At 41.9% G+C, this 25,640-nt stretch overlaps 1 protein-coding gene across 1 annotated transcript in view; it reads left to right on the top strand.

Moving 5' to 3' along the window:
• Nucleotides 1-25,640, top strand: part of JAKMIP1 (janus kinase and microtubule interacting protein 1) — a 260,911-nt gene that overhangs the window by 220,458 nt on the left and 14,813 nt on the right. Inside the window, exons 21-22 of the mRNA XM_065404580.1 lie at nucleotides 2,619-2,696; nucleotides 4,346-4,549. Coding sequence (XP_065260652.1) covers nucleotides 2,619-2,696; nucleotides 4,346-4,549 — 282 coding nt within the window. The remainder of the gene's footprint in view (nucleotides 1-2,618; nucleotides 2,697-4,345; nucleotides 4,550-25,640) is intronic.

Raw genomic sequence — 25,640 nt, 5'->3', positions numbered from 1 at the left:
ACTTGACATATACATGTTTTCATTTGCAATCTGTGGTATCTGTAATTCATGTTCACTTCAAGCTTCTGAGTATTTACGCACCAAGGAACTGTATGTATTTGCTCAGCTCAGCAATCTGTCAGTCTCAAAAGCAATAGTCACATCTTGCCCGGCATAAATTGTGTAATGAATATGAAAATTTATTTTACAGTGAGATTTTTCAGAAGCGCTCAGTATTGGCCTAGCTGCTTCCTTTGGGAGTAGAGTTAGGCCAATGCTGAGTGCTTCTGAAAATCCCACCCTTATTACAATTTCTGACTCCTATTGCTGGTAGTGGCCACCTTGCTTAAATGATGGTGATATCACCTGCGAGTCCGTGTGGTACCATGGCTAGGGCACTAGACTGGGACTTGTTCCTAGCTCTGCCACTGACCTGCTGTGTACCTTTGAGCAAGTCACTTCCCCTCCCTGTGCCTGTTTCCCTTATCACCCTTTCTCCTGTCTATTTAGGTTGCAAGCTCTTTAGGGCAGTGACTGTCTCTTATTGTATGTTTGTACAGCACACAGTGGGGCCTGGATCTTGCCCCTCTAGGTGCTGCTGTAATAGAAAAAATAATTAACAATCATTGTGCCATTGCCGTATGAACATTCAGCATCCAAGACTGAATTAAGTTCCCATTCTGCTTTTATATTGGTTCATGGATCATTGAAAGAACTCCAGTGTTTAATAAAGTTTTAAAACATTAAACATTACAGTTTGTTTATGGATTATATCAGAATGAAAATGGCATGGAACCTTGTTCTAGTCTCCCATATTTGACTTCCATGCTGCCATTGTAAAAAACAATGGCTTGTTCCAACAACTGGGGTACTTCCAGTAACAAGGAACAATATATATAATTAGTTCTTATACTTACTGACTCTTCAGACTGTCAGATTATGGGGCTGAGCAGTTTTATTTTAAGCCAAATAACATTTCAAATGGGAATTTTGATTTATTACTAATTACTGATTACTAATTACCAAATTGTGTCCCTATGCTTATGTGCACAATTCCCACGGACATTATTGGGCATTGCATTTGAAAGCAAAATTTGGCCCAGTAAATGCAAACAAGACCCAGAGTCAATCTGAACATCTTTTCTTACTATTGACATAGGCCAATAATTTCTGTTAGTGATACCATTCTATGTTTTGGAGTGGTTCTGCTACTAAAATAGATGATCCAGAATGGCAAAGCTTTCTGTTTTTAAAAGCCTTTTGTTATACACATACACACACTAGCCCATTTTGTATTTTTAATGAAAGCTAAAAGGCCTTTATCAGAAGGTACATGGATTTATATATAAACTGCTTTTTGTTCCATATGTTGAGGAAACACAAAAGTTTATCTTTAAATAAAAATGACTATAAATGGTAAGTCTGACCAAATTGCCTTTCCGCTTTCTGGACTATTTGTTTATGGGCACGATCACCACAAAAAGAATGATATAAAGCTAGTATTTTCCAGCCTGATTATGGTGTTTACTTGTGCTCATTAAAAGCTCCAGAGCACTTTTTTCAAGAGCAAGTTTCCTGGCCCCTGTGTACTGGTTAAGTTCTAACTATTTAGAGTCTCATTCTAAGACTCATAGTCTTCCTATAGCTTCAGTTTTGGATATTGAGTTCCATGGAATCCTAATCTGTTCAGCATTTCAGTGACAGCGGATATGATCCATCTATAATATATAGGTGGCCTGTAAAACACCTTGTGCCCAGTTGCTATAGCAATGTACAGGTAAGATATTATTACTGCGGGTTAGTGAGTTTAGTGATTGAAAAGTATTCAGAAATCCTGAGTTCTAATACTAGCTTCTGCAACTGTGTAGGCAAAGTCCCTTAACCTCTCTGGCCCTCGGTTTACCCATCTCAGATTAGAGTTACCTACCTTTATAGGGGTAGTGTGAGGTTTAGAACCAAAGCTTGCCCTCTGCCAGGCAAGTCTGACAGAAAACCAGAGGGCATAAAGAACCTCTTTTTGTTCTATGCTAGCAGTGGAGCAGGTTCTCTGCCTTGCACTAAGGAGGGGTCCTGGACTCCACATCAAGTAGTCCTCCCATTTCCTAATTCAAATACAATTTGCTGACTAAAGTACATAGCTGCACACTCGGCTAGTTAGTACGTAGATTGAGGCCTCCAGCATAAACCCTTGAGGGGCATGTATTACTCATTTTCAAAGGAGCAGTGAAGTGCACTTAACAACATGATTTTCTCCCCTCTCTTGGCCTGCCTTGTGTAAATAATGGCTCTTGTACTACATGCATGGTGGACATGCTTCACCCTTCTCTCCCTCCTTTGTGTGTGCCTCTGTCAGATAAAGGCAGGATCTTGCCCTTAAGGTTTATACCGTGTTTTAGAGATCATCAAAGGAAAGGTGCTTTCTAGATACCCATAGTTAATATGATGTTTTTTGTTTGTTAAATACTAATCAATCTAATACTCTAAATATCCTAACAATAAATATGACCCATGGCTTTAGGTTCTCAGTTGCTTTCAGGTGAAAGTGACTGAGAGATTGCATACAAAAAAATGGTGAACTTTATGATTCCTCATGAGTTAGGATAAAGAACAAACCCTCCGTTGTTTTTATTATTGCTCAGGACCTGTTCAGTAAACAGAAGGGTTATTTAGAGGAAGAACTCGACTACAGGAAACAAGCTCTGGACCAGGCTTACATGGTAGGAAAAGAACAGTCATTAAATTTTCATGCTTGATCAGATTTGACAAAATACAGATGAAAAAAATTACATAGGGTTCTTTTTTAAATGATTTTTTGTTCTGCTAGATTAGGAAACCAAAAGTTACTTAAAACAGGAAATGGGTTAAAATGACTGGAATTGTAATGTTTTTTGCATTGCATTTTATTTTAAAATGTGCAAAAGGCAACATTTTTTGGTGGTAGAATTGGTTGCCAGAGATAGGCTAACAGTGTGCACAGTGATCATGAGTAAAATATGCAGAAAATGACTATAAAACATTTCAAATGTTATTTTTCCATCTATTTGTAAATATTTGCCATTAACTTCTCCAAACCCAGAGATGTCTATCCTTTCCATCCTATCTATTCTAACCTCTTATAGACTTCTTAAATAAAGTCCTCTGAATTAGCACATTAGTGCACTCAGCTTCATTAGGTGGAGTAAAACCTCAAGAAACAGAAGTATTGTGGCATGAAGAATTGGTTACATATTGTAGGCATTTCAAATTGGAAAAGGATTCTTAGAGAAGCAGTGTGGTCTAGTGTTTAAAGGAGGTAACTGTGAGATTGGGCACCTGGGTTCCATTCTATACCATGTGACCTTGGGCAACCCATTCAGTTTAGTTTATGCATCTGTAAAATGGATACAATTACCTACCTCACAAAGGTGTTGTGAAGTTTAGTGTGTTGCTGCCAGATAGTTTAGATCCAAATAATGTTGTTCTGGATGGTTTTCTTTCATATGATCATACAAAACGTAATTGTAAAAGAAATAAGATGTCTTATTTTAGTCGGTGAATATAGATTTCTGTTTGGATTTTAACATTCTGTGCTGTTCCCCTCCCAAATATTGCTGCATTTGGTTAGTGCATGAGAAACTGAAAGTAAAATTGATTAGAAACTAACAAGAAACAAAAGATCTATTGGTGTGCCCTAGCCCTCAAGTACCCTGACAGACCAGAAAACACAGGTGTTTCTTTACTTGATGAAATTTCTGATTCTATGCTTTAACCTTTGATCCCCTTGAGACACGAGTATATGGAATTGCTTATGGCAATTCAGAACAAAGAAAATGAAGGAAACCTGGAATAACTGCAGATTAGAACTGTAGGGTCAGAGAAAGAGAAATGAGTGACAGGTTTTTTCTTGACTTGCAGTAAGTTACTATATCACTTGCAGTTCTTCTTTTTGATGCCTTGTAAACAGTTTTATTCCCTGGGCTGATTTAACAATCCAGCTGCAATGAGGGAAAACACTCGTTTGGCACTAACCTTGTAACTCAGAATTGGCAGTGGGGCCCTGTCGTGAATTGAACAAAAACTTGGCATGTGGGAAAATGCTGAATCTTTTGTCTTTCCCAACACATACTGTGAACTCTGGTTAAATTAAACAAATCAATCATTCAATTGAACAGAACACAAGGCCCATGCTGGAAACAGTCTCATAAGAACATGTGCACTGTATATGGAATGCTCTTCACTGCTCACATGAGTGCTGCTTTTCTGCTCTCTAGTTGTGTCCTTCCTCCCTGTTAAGCTTGGCTTGCAAGCATTGTTGTTGTCGTGTTGGTTTGTTTGCCTGCTGTATTCAAACGTGAGCCTGTTTGTGTGTGATTTGGGTTGGCATTAGAAAATCCAGGAGCTGGAAGCCACGCTGTATAACGCTCTGCAGCAGGACCCTGGAAGGCGGGCGAATGAGTCATTGAATGAAGTGCAGAGGGAGGATTTGCGAGCTGCAGTGGAGAAGGTGCGGAGGCAGATCCTGAGGCAGAGCCGCGAGTTTGATAGCCAGATCTTGCATGAGCGCATGGAGCTGCTGCAGCAGGCACAGCAGGTAACTCACCACTCCTTCCCCCCCACATCAGTGTTACACCATTGTCACCACCATCGCCAGCACAAGAGTACCACGTCACTGTCACCTTGCCAAGTTATTCCGAGTTTTATTATTTATATTGCTGTCATTCCAGGGAGCCCCAATCAGAATTGGGTCCGCATGGGCACTATACATACACAAAATACAATGGACTGCCCCAGAGAGCTTATAGTCTGAGGCCTCCATCTTGTAAATTGTTCCGTGTGGGCAGAGCTATGCTGACTTCAAGGGGGCTCCACGGACAGACGGGGTCTGCCTGCATAGAACATTGTAAGAGGGTGGCCTGCACCTTTAAGGGCCAGTGACCCTGTGGCCAGCCAGCCCTGTTTGATTATCTAATCCAGCTGAGACGGGATCAGGTGGATAAAGGGCTGAGAGAATTTAGTCAGCTGAGAGCGGAGGCTGGCTCTTGTGACTGGCCCTGGAACAGGGAGAGATGCAGATTGAAAGGCTTCTGGACCCCCTGCAACCTGGATTGGTCAGGGGAATAACTTGGTATTGTGTTACTTTGTGATTTTATTTGATTAAGTTAATAAACCGTGCCCTGAAGGAAGGGTCTGAAAGAGACTCGGAGGTCGTGTTATTCCTTCCTGGGCTGGGGAAGATAGGCCAGCAGCCCTATACGTGGTGGAGGATGTGGGCAGGAAGACAGCTTCTGGAACTGAGAGGAAGATGAGGCAGCATAAGAAAAAGTGGAGGAGAACAGGAAAGCAGTTATAGAAAGGACAGTGGCAGAAGTGATGGCTAGCAGGGTTTGTCTGGTGGATTCCCTCCTTGCTTTTTTAGTAGGATAGGATGGGAGGAGATATCCACCTGTTGACATCACAACAGCCAGCCACAACTCCTGCAGGGTCAACAAAAACAGTTCCTGAAGCACCTGGAGAAATGGGCTCCAGGGAGTCTTGCTGGTCCTGGAGAGGGCAGCTCAGGTTGCCCTGGCCATGGTAGGTGAAGTTGGGCTCAGCAGATGACCCTGAGGCCTTCCTCTGCACCTTTGAGTGAGTGGCCAGTGCTGCCAGCTGGAAGGAGTCAACTTGGATGGCCAGTGTGGCACCATTTCTGACAGGAGAGGCCCAGGTAGTATACCAAACCTTGAGTGACAAGCTCAGATCCGGAGATAAAAGCTACCCTTTTAGACAGACTGGAACTGACTCGAGGCATATCCTCACCTGTTCCAGACTGAGCCATTTCCATAAGGAATATGTCCATGTGTAGTGGCCCAGTGGTAGTGGAACCTCATCACCCATTGGTTGTGGAGACAATCATGAGCCTGATGGTTCTGAAACAATTCTTGCAGATTCTGCCTGTGGGAGCCTAAAGCTGGGTAGGGCATTTTCAGCCATGATCTGTGGGAGAGGTAGTGGACAGAATGGAGGCCAAGGGAGCTGAGCAGCAAGGCAGACCAACAGTACCCACTGGGGAAGGTGAGAATAGGAGCAGGGCCAGCTTTATGACCCGAGGGGCCCGATTGGAATACTCGGCGGCAGTCCGGGGCTTCTCCTCAAGCACTAGAGCAGCCTTAACATGGAGTCACAGACAGTCCCCTTGGGCACTCCGGTCTATCTTGCCACCTAGGCAAGCCTGCCTTTGAGATAGATGGTCCCTTACACCAAAAATCATAACAATATTCAGGTTACTCCGAGTCCCAAAGGACCAGTCACTTACCCCAGATCAATTGTTCCTCAGATCTCAAAGCAAAGACAATGGTTGTAGTCAGTCCTATAATGACAACTAAAGATTTACTAAGAAAAAGAGATAAAAGAGTTATTTATAAGGTTAAAGCAGGTAAACATACACACACAAATTAGTTACAAACTTAGTTTCCAAAAGGTGATAGTAGCTGCTATATATGCACGCTCTATATGTCCTTTAAGGCTAACCCTAACTAAGCAGCTTGAGGATCCCTTGCTTATGCTTTGAAATATTGCCCTTTCTGAATTCCAAGCAGCATAGTGATGGTAATTTCTCCTTAGCAGGGATATTTATTCCCTACCCCCAGTGTTCAAGCTGTGATGGGACGAGGGCTCGTGCACGTACCCTCTTCAAAACGTGGGGGAAGCAATGAACAAAGTCTTTTAGCCACTGATGTTCCTCAATGCTTTGTCTGGTGTCTATAGGCCTTCTTTTGTTGAGGAGGAGATGACACCTTTTGTGGTAAACTAGTATTTCACACTTGGTAATGCTTCTCTCCTGATCATGGGGGTTTACAGTGTTAGCAAACATTTTTATAGTTAAAGAGCAAACTCTTAAATATTATCTTATAACATGGGATACAGATATTATATGTAAGATTAATACATGCAGCATCCTACACGCATTTCATAAAGTCTAAATACTAAACACATTCTTTTCAACTTAACATCTATTTTAACAATACTAACACAGGCGAGCCAAACTGGTTTCCAGCTATACATTTGTCCGTGTTCAGTGAGGCCCAGGTGCCGTGGAATGAGCTACAACCCGGTCTGCTAGCGTGTCACTCCTAACACCAAACAGGTGCTGGAAGGAGTGTCACCAACACTCCTGAATACACCTCAAGGCCCCATCCCCCTATTTTTGAGAAGGCATCTGCCACTACATTTTCTTTCCCCTGGATATGGATTATTTCCATGTTATACTCTTGCAGAGCTCCATGTTATACTCTAGGCTCCAGCGTAACCATCTGGAATTGGTCTCTTTACTCCCAACTAATATGGTTACAGTGAGCTAGTCTGTTAAAACATATTTTTTTAAATTATACAAATAAAGCTTAAGTTGCTTAACAGCCCAAACAATGGCATAGCAATCACACTCGATGACAGCATAGTTTGTTCAGTGGGCTGAGGGGTGGGGGTGGGAGGTCAGTTTTTTACTCAAGAAGGCAACAGGATGCCTCTTGTCCCCCACCCCAATGTTAGAAACATGAGTGCACAGCACAAAGGGTTTGCTGAAATCAGGGCTGGCTAAAACTGGCTCTTTAGACAAAGCATCTTTTATGTCCTAGAAGCTTTTCTCACAGGCCTGGGTCCATACCACCTGGTCTGGCTTCCTCTTTTTTGTAAGCTCTGTTATGGGTGCTACCATATCATTAAACCCTTTACAATTCTCCAGTAATGGTTGGCCAGACCAATAAAGGATAGGGTCTGCTTCTTGGTTTGTGGGCCACACCAATTCTGAATAGCTTCTACTTTTAAAGGATCAGGGTGAACAAACCTCCATGAGCCCTAAATAAGATACCTCTGCACTCCCCATCTTGCTTTTGGAGACCTTACCAGTGACGTTGGTGTCTTTAAGCCTCTGCTATACAATCCCCACATGATTCAGGTGGTCTTGGCAAGAGTCACTAAAAATAGCCAAGTTGTCTACATAGGCCCCGGCAAAGGTCTGTAATCCCTGCAGTACTTCATTGACAAGCCTCTGAAAGGTAGCCCCTGCATTAATTAATCCAAAAGGCATAACCTTAAACTCATATAGGCCAGGTTCCACTATAAAAACTGATTTTTCCTGGGCCTCAGCATCTAAGGGAATTTGCCAATTCCCTCGAGTCAAATCTGGCGTGCTTATGAATTTTGTCCCACCCAATAAGTCCAGTTGGTCCTCTATCCAGGGTGTGGGGTAAGGGTTAAATTGGGTGATAACATTTAACCTCCTAAAATCCACACAAAATCTCAGAAAGGGTTTTATCCTTTTTAGGTACCATCACAATAATAGATGCCCAGGGGCTTTTTTTACCCCCTCCCCCATATACAGTATGCTTTCCACATCTTCCTGGATCTGCTTTTGCATTTCTTCTTTAGCACTAGCCTGAAAACTGGAGTATAAAATAAGACTTTAGTACCTCACCAGGACACACTTTTTTACTTGTGAGAGCTTCTCGGTGCAACAAAGCTTCTAGAAAAAAAATCTACCCTTCCCTTCCCTAGCCAGGGTATTATTCTGAGCTGCATTTCTCTTCTTGTCCAGGAAAGGGTCAGCCTGTTGAGCCTCAATAAACTCCTTTTGAGTCTCCCTGACGTTGAGAGCAGATTCTGTCAAAGCAGTGGAATTTTCAAACTCTTCCTCTGAGGACAAACTGCTACCTTCTGCTGACAAAGGAGTGAGGGTATTTCCCACCTCTCATAGCCCTCCTTGCTGCCCACAGACAAAACGGGTGAGGCAGCACTATATTTTTTCTGGCTGCAAACTACAACATTAACCTGCTTAGACATGGTTAAAATATCATTGTCTATTAAAATATCAGCAGGTAGCAAATTCCTAATGCCTACAACAACATTTCTTTTAATGTCCTCCCACTTGATGTGGATCTTAGCCAGAGGTACAGTTACAGAGAATTCAGCCAAAGCTAATATATTTAAATTCTTACCAGGGAGTTTGTTTTCCTCCCTTACCAAACTTTCCTTTACTCGGGACGCCGTGTCCCGCCAGCCCTTACAATCTGTGCTCTTTACCTCCGCATTCTTAATAAATTCTTCACTTCCTTCCCAAGGCTCCGTCCTAATACAGTTGGGCCTTTCACCTCCTCTGCTAATTTGGTTTTATATGTCCAGGAGCCCCACAGTGATGACCGATGACCTGCCTTCCCTTAGTGCAGGGGGTTTTAAAACCTGGGTTTGCATTTTTTTAAATCAAAGTTGAGGACAGGTTTATTTCCAGATCCCTCCTCCCTCTGAACCTGGGGCACAGGGGTTTTTTCCTTCCCCTGGGATTTGTGCCCCCCATGAGCCCTTGATTCAACAATTTCTTTAGCCTCCAAAAGTGTGGAAGGTTTTTTATTTTATTTTATTTTAGTCACAGATGGCTGCCTTTAGCTTGTCTGTAACTACCCATAACAATTGTTCCTGGGCCATCAGATCAAACAGTTTTTCATAGTCACCTTCAGCCCCTGTCACCATTATCTATTTTCTTATAAAATTACACATTTTGTACATATTCAACATGTGTGAAATTGTCAAACATTTTAACATTTCTATACTTCAGCAGGACTCAGGGGTAAGCTTAAACCTTTCAATAGGTTTTCTTTACATTTCTTATACTTCATAGCATCACCCTTTTCCATATCATTAAAAACTTGTCTTGCCTTCCCAGTTCATCTGGTCAAGAGGATAGGCATCCATTTATTCTCTGAGATAATGTGGATCCCACTCAGTCTCTCAAAGGAGGACAGAAACTCTTCTATACAGTCAGTCTCTTTATAAATTGGGCAGACTTTCTCCCACTCCCTTGTGTCTTGGGGCAGGGGAGGGGAGGAGGTTGTATTCACTGGCTCAGGAATCTCCTTTTGCTGCTCCAGTACTCTGAGCTGCAATGTGTGAGCTTCCATCTGCTTCTGGTGTGCCCTCTCTTCAGCTTCAGCGTTGCCTCTGACTGCTGCTATTTGTTCCATGTGTCTTTGATGGCGCTCTCCTCAACCTGTTTGCTGGCTGTTTGTCAGCCTCTTCACTGGCTTTGACTGCTGCTTGTGTTGAATCAGTTTCCCTGGTCCACAGTTCTGCCATCGGTCTCTCGTGCTTACATTCTTCCTGGGCCGCCAAGTCCTGCAGTCAGGCAAGTTCCCCTGCAGTGGTCTCTGTGGCAAGTGGTGCAGGAAGGTCTTTGGATGTCTGGTCAAAACTTCTGAGCAAAGCTCTCTGTTCCTGATCTGGGGTTTTCCTTTTATAGGATATTCCCCTCTGCAAGCAGAGACGTTCAAGGTCTTTTCTCTCAAGATTATCATACGAGTGTGGTTCACTCATTGTGTCTAATCTTTAACCTTTAAAAACCTCTCAATATCAAGTTTAAACTTTTAATAGTGCTGGGTTATGCTCTATAAATTCAATTGACCTGCAGCATGTGAATTCTGCCAAGACTATTCATTTGTCAGTGTTCAGTGAGGCCCTGGGGCCTTGGCATAAGCTGGCACCGGGTCTGCCAGCCTCACAGTAGGGTTTCAGAAGGATGGCTCACAGGACAGAGTCAAAGTTGGGAGAACAGCATAGTCTGTTAATGGTACTGTGTGAGCTTCAGGTGCCTGAAGTGAGGCAGGAGGGCAGAGGGGTTCTCCCTTGGTCAGGAGTCCAGGGATATGGGGAAGGAACTGGACCCAAAGACCAACACATCTGCAGAAATGGTGTACAGAGCAGATCTAGAAGTGGTGTCAGTAGCCACTAAAACTATCCTGCTGACCACTCAAGGAATGGGTGGGCGAGATCTGGGGAAGAAGGTTTCTGTGACCGATAAGAATAGGGTGGAGGCCAATGGCTCTACCTAGCAGCCTGCAGATTTAGATGGCATAATGCTCTCTTCAAGGGACAAGGTTTTGGCACAAGCAATAATGAAGGAACAAGAAGTTGTCCATATGAGGCTGAAGGATGCAATTGATAAGCAGAGCACTTGATATTGGAGGAAGAGGTGATGAAACTTCACCATGAAATCCTCCTGCAGAATTAGCACACGGCTGAGAAGGATGAGAAGTTTGAGACCCTGGAGGGAGAAGTTGACTCCTCCCCCCCCCCCCCGCAAAAAAAGACAGGTATGTAACAGGTTATCTTGCCCATTTAAGGGCCAGGAGACCTGGGTCAGCCAGCCCTTTCATCTGTCAGACTCAGCTGGGAAGGTAGGTGATCCCTCTGAAGGGCTGATGGAGCTCAGCTGAAGGGCAGCTCTGCAGGAGAGAGGTTGGGCCCTGTGTGACAGAGGCAAAGATTGAAAGACCTCTGGGCCCCTGCAGCCTGTGTTGGTTAAGGGAATAGCTTTATTTTGTGTTACTCTGAGGGTTTTTTTGTTTGAATTATTAAACTGTGCTCTGAGGAAGAGACTTGGGCTTGGCCTTAGTTCTTCCAGGGTTGGGGGAGAAAGGCCAGCAATTTCCTATAGCATGTTGCAGGACTGGGGCCTAAACAGAAACAACATGCAACAGGAGGTTGTTAGAAGCACAATCGAGGGCGAAAGACAATACAAGGATGTCAGTAATAGGACTGAAGTGTAGCACATATGTCATGTCTTCGGGTTCAACTCAGACCAGTGAGAGGTTGTGTCACCACCTGTCCTGTAACCCTGGGTGCCTTAAATCAGAGGTGGGCAAACTACGGCCTGCGGGACCGTCCTGCCCGGCCCCCGAGCTCCTGGCCCGGGAAGCTCGCCCCCAGCCCCTCCCCTGCTGCCTCCCCTCCCCCGCAGCCTCAGCTCGCTCGCTCTGCCGCCAGCACAATGCTCTGGGCGGCAGGGCTGTGAGCTCCTGGGGCAGTGCAGCTGCAGAGCCGGCCTGACCCGGTGCTCTGTGCTGCGTTGTGGCGGCGGCGTGGCCCGGCTTCAGCCAGGTGGCGCGGCTGTAGTGCCACCAGCCACCGGTGCGCCAAGCAGCGCGGTAAGGGGGTAGGGAGTGGGGGGGAGGGTTGGATAGAGGGCAGGGGAGTTCGGGGTGGTGGTCAGGGGGTGGGGGTGTGGATAGGGGTTGGGGCGGTTGGGCGGGAACAGGGGGTTGAATGGGTGCAGGGGTCCTGGAGGGGGGCAGTCAAGAAGGAGAGGGGGGGTTGGATGGGACGGCAGGGGTTCCAGAGGCACTCAGGGGACAGGGAGAAGGGATGGTTGGATGGGGCAGGGATCCCGGGGGGCCCATCAGGAATGAGAGGAAGGGTTGGATGAGGCGGCGGGGATCCGGGGGCAGTCGGGGACAGGGATCGGGGGGGTGTGTGTATGGGGCAGGGGTCCCAGAGGGGCCGTCAGGGAATGGGGAGGTTGGACGGGGCAGGATTCGGGGGGGGGCAGATAGGAGGTGGGGGCTGGACCACGACCTCTTCCCCTAACCGGCCCTCCATACAATTTACAAAACCTGATGCGGCCCTCAGGCCAAAAAGTTTGCCTACTCCTGCCTTAAATGCTCTGTTGCAGTGACTCTCAGCCTGGATACCAACAGTCGGCAGAAATGCATGAAGGGGGGCTGTAATTCATGTTTCAGAAATTACACTGGGCTATATAATGCCATCAGTTTTTAACAGAGCTCCTCATTGAATCACTGGGGAGTTTTACTTAAACATCAGTGGCAATTGGCCTGCTGACAAGAAGCTGTAGACATAGTAGTTAAGGAGACTAGCCCTGAAACATGCAAGCTGGTACCATATACTCCAGAGCATCTTTCAAAGGAGCAAAGTTTCAAATGACAGTCCCCCAACATAACACTGTTGCTAAATGGGTTTGTTTTTGTTGAAACACCGTATCAGAAACCTATAAAATTAAATATAAACATCTTGGGGCCCTTTCTGGCCTGAAAGAACAATATTACTAGAGCTACAGTCACACTATTGCAGTGGGATTAGGTCCGCATTTCTCTGATAGGTTCCTATTTGCAGGCATTGATCATTCCTTCTCTGTTAAAACTGAATATAGAAAATATAAACCCCAGGGAACCCAATGCATATAATCTTAATTCAAATCTTTTCTGGCCAGATTTGAGCTAAGAAAGTGCCAAAAGAAAAGTTCTTGGCCTCAAGCAATGGGTACTGTGTGTGATGAGCACTTCTGAAAATCAGGTCTTATGTTTTAGGATTTTTTTTTCCCTTACAGAACTCATCCCCTCCCTCCAGGCTCACTCTCCCTCCCTCCCCAGAATCCATCAGGTCTTCCTGATGCACCTGTTTGGAGGAGCAGATCTTGGAGCAACTTTGCTACATGTGTCCATTAGTACTTGACAGCTTTTTAGTTCTTATTGGTTTGCTGTGATAGGCATTGTTGTTCTTTTAGACACAGCTATATTTATATCTCGCCATTTATCTAGCTATAGTTATCTGAAGTCATTGTACAATGCTCATCACCTTATACAGTGTAACTTTGTAGAATGCACCTGTGTAACAAAAGCAGGGCATATGAAATTGAGATCTAGTACCAAACGGGTACTTAATATTTTCAAATAGCTATTATTCCTGTATTACAGGTGGGGAAACTGAGTCAGGGAGGTTAAGTAATTTGCCAAAGACAATAGAGAACATGTGAGTGGCAGAACTGGATCAGAACTTGGATCTTCCTGGCTCCAGTTGGGTACATAGTCCACTAGACTACACAGTCTCAAATGAAGTCATTGTGTTTTTTTGCTTTATTTATACCCTCAATGTTGTAACAGGAATCACAATAATTCATAGCAAACGCATTTATTCTTATTCAAGTGACAGTATTGGTGGGTTTCCTGTGAGTCTAGTGCTTATTAATAACAACCCAAAGTTCTGTGCACTTCTTAAAAAACAAATGCTGAGTAATAGTGTCACAGGGATTCATAGATTATAAAGCCAGAAGGGGTCACTGTGATCATGTAGTTTGACTGCCTATATAACACAGGCCATACGACTTCTCTGAATTAATTCCTGTTTGAACTAGAGCATATCCTTTAGAAAAACATCCCATCTTGATTTAAAGATTTCCAGCACAACCCTTGGTAAATTGTTCCAATAGTTAATTACCCTCACTGTTTAAAAAGTTGTGCCTTTATAACAATCTCTATATTTGGGCATCCTCTACTGTATTAATAGCACTTACCATTCTTCCTGCCCCTTTATTAACTCTAATGGCAGGGCAGGACTAAGGAGAATGAGGTGGCCCCTGATGGGGATGCAGTGCTTGACACAGATATTCCCCGTTTCAGAGACACTTTGAAAGAGCTTGTAATAGAAACTTCATTTTGTCCTTTCAAAAGTCTGAGTTTCTCTGAAATTGGGTTTTCAACCCCCACTTCTCTATACAACTCCTACAAGACCTCTGTCCTGGTCTCCTTCTGACGTCCTTTTGATGCTCTAGCCATGATGGCTTCTGGGAAAATGGATGCAGCTTTTACTTAACCTGAATGGTTGCAGTTTATGAGCAAGCTTAGGCCTGGTCTACACTACCCCCCAAATTCGAACTAAGGTACGCAACTTCAGCTACGTGAATAACGTAGCTGAAGTCAACATACCTTAGTTCGAACTTACCGCGGTTCAGACGCGGTCCACACGCGGCAGGCAGGCTCCCCGTCGACTCCGCGGTACTCCTCTCGCCGAGCTGGAGTACCGCAGTCGACGGCAAGCGCTTCCGGGATCGATTTATCGCGTCCAGACCAGACGCGATAAATCGAACCCAGAACTTCGATTCCCAGCCGCCGAACTAGCGGCTGGGTGTAGACCTGGCCTTAATGTCTTGAGGGGAGTGCAGAGAAGGTCCCACGGTGGAGGAAGCCAAGGTGAGCGCTGTGCTTCTGCATGAAGTGAGCCTTGACAGCATGGCAGTTGGGGAAGTAGGGGTGGGAAGTGTGCCCAATCAATGAGCATGGGGTTGTCAGTGTCTCAAATGAAGGGATCTGGTCTCTATAAAGGTCTTAGGCCAGGTCTACACCCAGCCGCTAGTTCGGCAGCTGGGAATCGAAGTTCTGGGTTCGATTTATCGCGTCTGGTCTGGACGCGATAAATCGATCCCGGAAGCGCTCGCCGTCGACTGCGGTACTCCAGCTCGGCAAGAGGAGTACCGCGGATTCGACGGGGAGCCTGCCTGCCGCATGTGGACCGCGTCTGAACCGCGGTAAGTTCGAACTAAGGTATGTCGACTTCAGCTACGTTATTCACGTAGCTGAAGTTGCGTACCTTAGTTCGAATTTGGGGGGTAGTGTAGACCAGGCCTTAGTGGTTCAACGTGATAGTGGCATTTGTTTTATGGGGGAGCTGCTGGGTCTCAAAGTGTTCTTTATGGGGAGTGCCATGTTGACTGAAATTGGCAGGGGTGTGTGTGTGAGAGAGAGAGAGAGAGAGAGAGCTTTTACAGCTCTCCAGCTGCCTCTTGGTCCACTCACAAGGAGTGAGTTCTCAGCCACAGGACGCTGGCTTTGCTCCTAGTGAATACATTTGAAATGAACTTAGTATGGAGATATTTAAAACACTTCAGATTGGTAGTATAGTTTCATCTTGATATGTGGGGATTTACGTACAACTAACCCATCAGTGCATAACGGGAATCATTCATGTATCCCCACTGTGCATGAAGGAAACCAGGCCTTTCTGTGGAATTATACCAGCTCACGAAGACATACGCTGCTTTTATTAAACTCTAACTGCAACATGCAGACTTTGGGCCACATCCTCAGCTAGTGCAAATTGGCAATGCACCATTGAATTCAATGGCGGTGCATTGATTTACGCCACTCTTTATACTTGTGGGAGGCAACATATGTTAATTAAAAATCTGTTGTGAGCAGCTTGTGATATTTGCTTCTAGCAATAAGGTAAGTGCAGTCCAACTGCTTCTACTACACATGTTGCCACAAAAATGTGTTGTTGTGTTGCGTAGCTCTTTGAAAGCTAGTGGTATGCATGTTATTAAACTTTTCAATGAAGAACTTCATTTAAAAGAATTAATTTGCACCTTAGCCAGCACAGCAACATGATTTTTGGATATTTGGCAAAGGGATCATTTTAATATAATTTTAAATATAGTAATCTTCATAGTAAAAAAATATATATATATAAGAGAATGCCATGCTGCATGCTGTGGCTACAAAGAACATTGGGCAGAGACAGCTGTTTAATAGAATACAGTGTAATGTGTTACCAGAGCAAAAGCAGCAGTAAGGTTAAATATCATTTAAGAAAGCGGATTTAATCAAAATGATCAGCATGTATCAATGCACTGAAGTAATTGTGTGAATTTATGTTCTCTGCTGAAATGAGTAAGTTATTGAGGATCAGGTTCTGCCACCCTCATTGACACTGAGTAGGATCTTACTTTGTGAGCATTCCCAGGGTGCTCATGGAGTAGCAATCTACCTAATGTGAACAGAACTTGGCCTTAACTTAGGATAGGTTAATTCATTTGGCAGTATTCAAACACAAGAGAAAAGCATAATAAAACCTGAACTACTTCTACCTTTATTTTTGTTTTTACTATATTTTACGATGCAGAGAAAGGGCTGGAAAATCTTTAAAGGACAGCAGATTGATACGTGCCCAGCTCCAGAAATGGTTGCTGTCAATCAGAGAGAGAGAGAGAGAGAGAGGGAGAGAAATTTATTTATGCAAAAAAGTAATTTCCCCCTTGCAGTCTTCTCTGTCCCATCTCCCTTTTATCAGATTATAGGAGAAAGAAATAAAAAAGACCTATTAGTTCATCTTATCACCTCTACAAATCAGATTTTCCCCAATGTCACATTAAGAATTTAAATATTATAGTGACAGGTGCTTTATAAATACCTAAAAGATGTTCTCTAGTGCTGGGACCAGCTTTGCAGAAAGAAAGGAACCATAAAAAAGAATGACATCTTTACTATCCCACACCTGAGCATAAGACATGTACGTAAGTGGAAGATTGAGAGCATAAGCATTCCTGCCTATAAACAGCTTAACCATGTTTACTTTTGTCATGACCCCGGATTTCCTACAACCCAGTCTCAGATACCTGCTGCCACTACCAAGCTTCTCACTAAGAAGGGGCACCCTTCCCCCTGCTCCCTTGTTACAAGGACCTGGTATGGCCCAGAGTGGTGGCATGAGGGTCGTCCCCTGATAGGTATGGTAGCTGATTTTTGATGCCTGCTGTAGAAAAACCCTATTTACCACAGCTCCACACCAGCCTGAATTAATAAACTTGTAATTTACTACTTACTGTTTACAATTAACACCTATGAATGAACTCCAATTTTGGCCATCTGGCAATGTCCTTTTCAAGCCCTGTAAAGTCTTATTTTATACCCCAGTTCTCAGGCTTTCTTTTCATAAACCCTGGCATCTGATGTTTTCTCAGTCTGGTCTCACCGCCACCCTCTCGGCAGCCTCTGCATCCCTGAGGTACCAGTCTCTGGAGTCTGAAGCGGCCTTTCTTGGCACCTTTAGCCAGCATGGACACCTTCAGCAGGCAAGTCTTCACATTCACCACTCCAATGATCCTCGTCCCACTGCTGACTTTTGAACCAGCATTCTGGGGTAGCTTCTAGTAACCCAGTTGGGCCCTCACAAAGTCCTTGGGTTTCAACCACTATCTCCCTTCCACACATATATTTTACCTCCCACATACCTCATACCTAAAATAATATAATCGTAATACATACCTTCACATACGCCACAACTTTAAACCACATCTTTAAAGTATATCCTTTAGTCATATAACCCCATTAGACCATTCAGCAGTGCATTACACATAAGAGGAAATTACAGCAAATTGAATGGATATGAACAGAAAATGAAGAATTCTACATCACCTGAAAGATAAATGGCTATACCCCAAAACTGAACTATCTATAGTTTGCCAAGGGAATAACGCATTTCAAATATTTTCTTTTTTTCAGCATAAGTCAAAGAGCCAAGGTCCTTATTCCAGAAGGTATCCACTTTACCAAAGATGTCTCCTAGTTTTGCAGAATATAATATTACTGCTTAATCTCTCTTGGTCTTTCCATTATAATAGGATATCCAGACTTAAGTGGAAGAGAAATGAGAATAAAAAAAATTACAATGTATGTGATTCTTGTGTTAGCTTTTTCAGGACACTCCTTAGAGATGTTTTGATAGGAACTTTACATGAAAGAAGTGAAGTCTTCTTCATGGAAAGATCTAGTAGTCATGGATTTGGTTTATCTATATAATCCATGGCTTTGAATATCTCCCTGCATATTCAGAATCCCAACAGCCCATGTGTTCAGACTGCACATTTGGGCTTTCAAGGTTTCTTTTTTTTCTCTTCATACTTAAAACTGTCTTAATTGTCAGTCTGGTGCAGAGGCATTGGATTCAATAACTGACGTATTGCATAAACTCAAACTGATCTCGGGTGAGTCCAGGTGGTGATCTATTTCTCCAGGTATCCATATAATCAATTATGGCAATTGTTTCCCCCACTAGAGTCATTAAAGTACTCCGTTTTAGTAGGGAGAAATTCATTTATCTCTCTAGAGGCTTTTTCAATGCTGAACTAGAAGACACTGGCTGTGAGGCAGAGGATATGATGAGGCCTGGGGAGTTGTCCTGAGCCATAAAGATCGTGGCTTGTTCAGGAACTCATAGATGTGTCATAGAATCAAGAGAATAAATAAAAGTATGACCACTAAGTTTGCTATCTGCAACAAGTGAGCTCAAGGTGATGTATAACTACTGCCCTACAAAACCAGGATCCATCCTTTCTCATACAATTTCTGATTTTAAACTATTTTTATGAAATGTACAAACTGAGGACAGTTATGCCACACTTGCCAAACATATACATTCAAAGAGTAATAGAGAACAATGCAAACATAACATCTTATCTCCAGTAGTGACCTAGGCATTTATAGTGGACTCATCACCATGGCATCTGAGCACATTCAAGAATTACATGGGTCCATGATATATTCTAATCAGTGCTGATTGAGCATCTAGATGGAACACTAGAACTTACCTGTGTTTTCAGGTTTTTCACTCATTACCTTTCTGACTGGAACAATAATATGCTTTAGGATAAAATCTGACAGATAGACTCTAGCATTACTGAACAAAAAGGTTGACAAAGTTTATCCATGAGATCCAAACTGAGGAAAACTATTAAAAAACAACCACTCAAAGCATGTAGGACAACTCTATCTTCTGGTTAAACAATAATGTGATAAAGTGGACAGTTTAAGCAACTTGCTTACATAAACTTATGGAACAGCATAATCTCCAGGTACAGTTTGGGGAAAGAATTCAGCTAAATAAATCTAACCCCTTCCAAATGCCAGCCAAATAGATGCTTTTATCATCTGAAGTAAATCAATACAATGGGTAATAAGCTTCAGTGTGAACTATTAGTGTGCTGCTAAACATGTAGAGTACTTGTGAACCCTCCTATTCAGGAAAAACACAACTACCTCTCTGAAAACCTCCTATTCAGTGGCATTCTCGTGGTCTCTTCCAATTTCTGGTATCTGAAGCTCAGAACTTTTCTATATTCTGCTGTTTTTCAGAAGTGCTGAGCACTCATCTCTCCAAACAAAGTCAATGGAAGTGGCAGGTGCTCAGCAGTTCTAAAAATCAGGGCTTTTAAAAAAATATTTAACAGTTATGGTGATGAAAGGTTCCTTATTTTTTTAAAATTTGTCCCGATGCATATTGGTCAAGAAAGACAAAAATTGTTTTGATGAAAAACTATTATCCAATTTCCTGAATGTGTCTTTCTAAATTAAATATTGAGATCTTTTGTTTCAAATGTGGTTATTGTTATGCCAAAAAAATGAGTATCAATGAAGTTTAATAATTTTAAGAGGCTCAACTCAACTTTGGGGTTTAGAAAAAAAAAGTTTAACCTCTTAAAATTATTAAACAGCATAGACATTCATTTGATATTTCACATGCTTGCTTTTTATTAGTATTGATGCTCTGAATTCATGCTTTAAGAAAATTAATTAATATTAACATAGGACTATTGACAACGTCAAGCTTATTATGGTGATACAATAATGAAAAAACCCTCAAATTAACCGCACCCATGATGAGAAACAATAGGATGGTTGATAGTCCTGTGTTAATATTCATTTTTGATGTAATTTTCTTAAAGCATAAATTAAGAGCACCAATGCTAATAAAAACCTAATGTTCTAGTAAATATCAAGAGCTGTACATTCAATTTCAGTAAGTAATCCAGGATCAGCATGTGGGAAACAATCCTGTTAAGATGTGTTGTATTAATAAACTTCACTAATTTACTACCAAGACAAATGTGGTTTAATACACATTAATTTTTGTACAATGAAATGCGTCACTGGAGCTGCTGGAAGATTCATTCTATTTAGGAAGACAAATAGGAACTGCAAATGCATAATAAAGATTAGCAGGAACAGTCTTCCTACATTAGTAAAATTAAAAGCATTATCCTCTCGGGTTGAGGTGCAGAGGAGGAAATGGAATTAAGTTACCTGCTATGTAAATGAAGGACTGTGCTGAGGTTTAAGATGCTACAGTACATCCCAAATAGTGTATTGTTGACATGTCTTGATAGTTGAAATTATGCCAAATTTTGGATCTTGAAGAGAAATAAGATGACACCATGCCTACCATCAGGGAATGCTGTTGTCATTGCCTTTCTCATTTCCCCATGTACAAGAGAGAGCTCGATCTGAATAAGTTGATAGTTGAGTGCTCGGTTCTGCAATAGGCAGAGCCCATTGTGAGAGGTGCTTTGCAGCCTCATCTAACAGTTAATTTAGCAGAATCAGGCCCTAACAGTCTGAGTAAATGCATCTGTTTTTATGAGTGAGGCACAAGGAAAGTGCGCTGAGAAATGTTTTAAGCCTTTATGATGTGTAGTATGAAATACTGAAATACAGTGAAGATTTTTACACGGGAGCTATTTTGTCCAGTACATGTTCTTTAACATTCATATCATATTTTTATTTAATCAGGCAAAATATCAAGTTAAAGGTTTGTTTTAATTTGCAGGTTAGTAAATAGAATGTGTGGTTACTAGAGCTTTAAAAATACAATAGGTTAATAAAGAGGTAAAAAGAGGGTGAGGTAAGAATAAATGTAGTCAGAAAATATGGTATTTATTGCCATAAATGAATGTTACCCATCGGCTTAGTGATCTGAGTAATTGCCAGAGACAAGTCAGTCTATAGTAACCTCTGTGTTAATCTATACATAACATACAAGTCCCCACATTTCTACTGAAAATTATTTTGTTGCATTAACATTATTAAAGATCAGACACATCTGTTTATTAATATTGTTGAGAAGCTGACAAAAAGTGTAAATATAACAAGCCAGTCTTGCCTCTTACCGTTCGTTATACGTGGTAAAACATTTCCCTGGCTAATCTCTGCTTCAGAATTAGATACATTCTAGAGCGTAGGTTGGTTGCAAAATAATGTTTGTATCTGAGATAGCCCATCCATAGTGCATATCCTGTAAATGTATATCAAACTGAACCTTTCAAACATTTCACAGCCCAGTCTCTAATCAGCTTAGCAAATCCTTCTTTGTCTGCTTTGTGCTAAAATTACCAAATTGTTTTCTTGGATTTGCTGATGAATGTAAATCCAATAAGAATGAGTCACGGGAACTAGTAAGGTGATTTCTGAACTCCTACTTAGTACATTCTTCTTGTGTTTTCACAACTCCAGTAGCATTGCTAAGAAAACATTTCTTGGCCAGACCAACAAATCTTCTTGACCGCATTGTTTTTAATCATATAGTACATTTGTTAGGATATGCAGTAAAGCAGACTAATTGGTCAAACATATAACTGAAGGTGCAAACACCTTTGTTATACTGCTTAACACAAAAACTATCCACTGTCATTGATCATATAGATATTGACTTTAACATAAAAAAAATACAGCAACCAAGTTAATAAATAAAAGCTGTAGCTTGTGTAACCCACACACCTCCTCTAAGTGGTCTTGGTGCCACCAGAGGGGGCAGAACACGACACCCAGGAGGTGTGTGGGTTACGCTTTATGAAATATGGGAGTAATATAGTAATTTAGAAAATATTCACCTTCAGTGTTAATATGATGTTGTATTAAGGGTGAAAATCACCCCTTTCTGCACAAAGGAGGAGTACTTCAGGTTGGTAGCGGGGATGGAATTCAGACCAGAACTGAGAAAGGTTGCAATTTAGTGTATCCCTGGATACTGCAACATGCTTGTGTACGCACACACTTATAATACACACACACACACAACTCATCAATACAATCCAGCTGTTTTGCAGTGTCCTGGTGCCTCAAAGCAGCCAAAATTTTGTCTTAATTTCCCCTAGAAAGATTTTCACTATGTTGGGCAGTCTTTTTGTGGTGTAGAGCCATCCTAGCTGGTGTAGGGAGGCATGAGTGTCTGGCTGGCTTGAAGTGTCTTTGCCCCAATCCTCACTTCCTGGCTCTTGCCTCATGTGCAGCTCTGCCAAACCAGAAAGAATATCTGTCTCTCTCAATACACACTCTAACAAACATAAAACACACAGTGATAAAATATCCAGATCAAAGCAATTCCTTGGAATCCATGTCTCAACATTTATTTGTATATAATATATGTATTATGTTCATGAGAGTCTAAAAAGGGATCAAGAAGAAAGAATAACAGAATTCATCTGTTTCTGGCACTCTGCATATGTAGAAAAAAAACATGGTCTGTACTTAACAGGAGTTTACAAAGCCACACACACACACACACATATATAAGAGAAAAGTGAATAAGGTCAAAATATAACTAAAATAATTGATCCTACTTTATACAATATGGACACTCATTTAAATTGCAACTTCATATAATTTTTTTTAATATCCAGAAATCCCTCTTGTATCAAAATCACCCAAATCATAGAGTTGATTTATTACGGTTGAATCCAATCCAGTGCCCATTGAAGTCAATGGAGGGACTCCAGTGTCTGTTGGAACAGGCCCTATATGCATGGAATCAAACTTTTAACATGGGATGGATCTCTATTCTGCAATGAACCCTGCAATTATTTCATCATGCATGGTACTGGGAATGCAATCCACTTATCTTTTGAATGGGATAGATTTTTTTTATTTCAGTTAAGCCATGCAAGGATATTAAACAACTGGAGCACAGTGTTATTCTTTTCACTACTAGCACCGTTATTTATGGTCCTTGGTTCCATAAAACAAACTCAATTATCTAAACCTGTGTTATCAGAAACTCCTTGTTATTGGAAACAGGGTAATATTCCCGGACATCTATTCATTACATGGTTATTCTCTCGTTTATCTGAAACCTTGATTTTCAGACCTTATTTAGTGGTCCCCATGACATTTGTCTAATTGAGGCTGAATTGTAAACAGTGTGACTACAAACCATGCCGAAAATCAGAGCAGTTTGCTTGATATATCAATCGTAAATTGATATAGCTCCATTGGATCTGGCCACATATTTGAACAATCTGCTTGGAATCCATTGCCTTTTATGCAATATTTTAAAATATAGTCAGTGTTGAGCCTTTCTCCCTGAATCTGGAAGTACTTAAAATATTATATCCCAGTATTTGGTAGTGACATTTTCAGTTAAAGCCCTCTGCTCAGTTAATTGTGGTTTAGGGTATATCCACTATAGGACTGCACTTTGCTTCTGGAACTAAATGTCGCATTTAAAAAATCTATTTATTTATTTATTTAGGAAGTTTTAACAGGTTTACAAATCCTTGTCATGTAAATATCACAGACAAAATGATGATAATCACAAAAGGGAGCTTTTTTAGAGAAAATTATACAGTAATATAATCCTCAGTATTCTGTTTAACAGATTGCAGAGCAACCTTCTTTACACTAGCTATCATGTTGTTTCTGGTAATTTATTAAATTGTGCAAAACTTCTGATTATACCCATTCATCACAGCATGCAGGGGTATCAAATGCTGGTGTTCAAAAAATTGGACAGGTGTGCTGGGGTTTTTTTGCAGGTGAATGTACTTTATCTGAGTGCTGAATAAATGGCAGCCATTATCTAAGTACACCTCTACCCCGATATAACGCGACCCGATATAACATGAATTTGGATATAACGCGGTAAAGCAGCGCTCCAGCAGGGTGGGGGGAGGGAGGCTGTGCACTCCGGCGGATCAAACCAAGTTCGATATAACGCAGTTTCACCTATAACGCAGTAAGATTTTTTGGCTCCCTAGGACAGCGTTATATCGAGGTAGAGGTGTATCTATTTGTGCTCAATCTATTTTGCTGGGTACATAATTGGTACATTGGTTTTTCAAAAACTACAACCTCTCATATTTTTTCAAAAAATTCGTCTATTTTGGGGCTATTTTTCTTCTTCCAATGAGAGGCTATCAGTAGCCTAGCAGCCACTAGCAAATGAGATGTCAGTTCTTCATTTCTGTTTGTGTGACCGTTTCCACCAGGCAGCCCCAGGAGGATTACCAAAGGATCATTTGGTAATAACTATCCAACAATTCGTAGTATTGGGCTACACATTTTTTATATTCTCTTCAAAGCTGCTGGAGCCAGTCTCAGGGCTGCTCTAACCTACCTCTGTTAGTAATTGCCCTTCGAGGGGCATTACCAGCCAGACATGCTCCCCTTCCTGGAGATAAGAAAAATGGCAAAAGTGGGCATACACACACCTGTGCTGGCTTTACCCCGTCTGAGGATTCTGCCACGCTGGAAGATTCCCCAGCTGCCCTGGTATGGTAATTTTACAGCCTTTTGCACTGCCAGAGCAGTGGACAGGATCTGGCCCAAAGTTGGTTCCAAATTCTGACCAGATTTCAGAGAAAGTTGAGATCTGGGGTTTCATCTCAGTCCATTAGAGACTTTAGTCAGCTGTGATTGTTGTACCTATCTGTAAGGAAGACCTCTATCCTTAAAAAATCTGAAGAGAATGATCAATAATAAATTGCCAGTTGAATGCTCTGTTCATTTAAGTAAAGTCATAAATCACTGTAGATGTGACAGGTTCTTTAACAATCATTCAATAATGGGCCCTTTTAATTTTCTCTAAATGTCTATGGTGTTGAAAACTCCTATCTGCCTGTCTTAAGTTCTATATGCCTTTTTTGTGTCTCTCTCATCTAATCTATGGCATTTCTATGGTGCCCATACTGTAGTATCTGAGTGCCACCTAGTTTTGCTTGTGTATGTAATCTAAATGTTGCATAAGAATTATATATATATATATATAAAGCTCTTAACTAAGATGTAACTAAGTACAGTAATAAGTAACAGTGGTATCTAATAAATATTTTAAATTTTGAAGCATTTGACTTTACAGCTGTCAAACCAGTTAAACAAATTTCATTTTTAATACTTATTTCTAATGATTTGTTTAACTGTACTTTGCAATTCTGGTCAGAGCTTGACCTGCAGAGACATCTGCTGGGTGATTCCGAGATTAGAACAGCAATAGGTTTTTAGCACAGATGCTTTGTAATAAAATACTAAACTATATTACACTGTTATGCCACTATGTGGTGCCATGCGTAACATACCTTAATTTAACTTCATTCTAATTCTGTAGTGTTTAGTTTACAGCCAGCATCTGCTCAGAACTGGCAGGAGACGTTTTTCCCAATCCAAGATAAATGGTCAACTCTAGTGATGTTCCATCTGATGTAGAGCGCCAGTGCAAGGCCCTTTGCACCACTTAGGTGACCTGTGGGAGTGCATAGGATATAGAAT

Source organism: Emys orbicularis, chromosome 5 (genome assembly GCF_028017835.1).
Source record: "Emys orbicularis isolate rEmyOrb1 chromosome 5, rEmyOrb1.hap1, whole genome shotgun sequence".
NCBI classification, from domain to species: domain Eukaryota; kingdom Metazoa; phylum Chordata; order Testudines; family Emydidae; genus Emys; species Emys orbicularis.
This window is presented reverse-complemented; position numbering and strand designations above follow the sequence as displayed.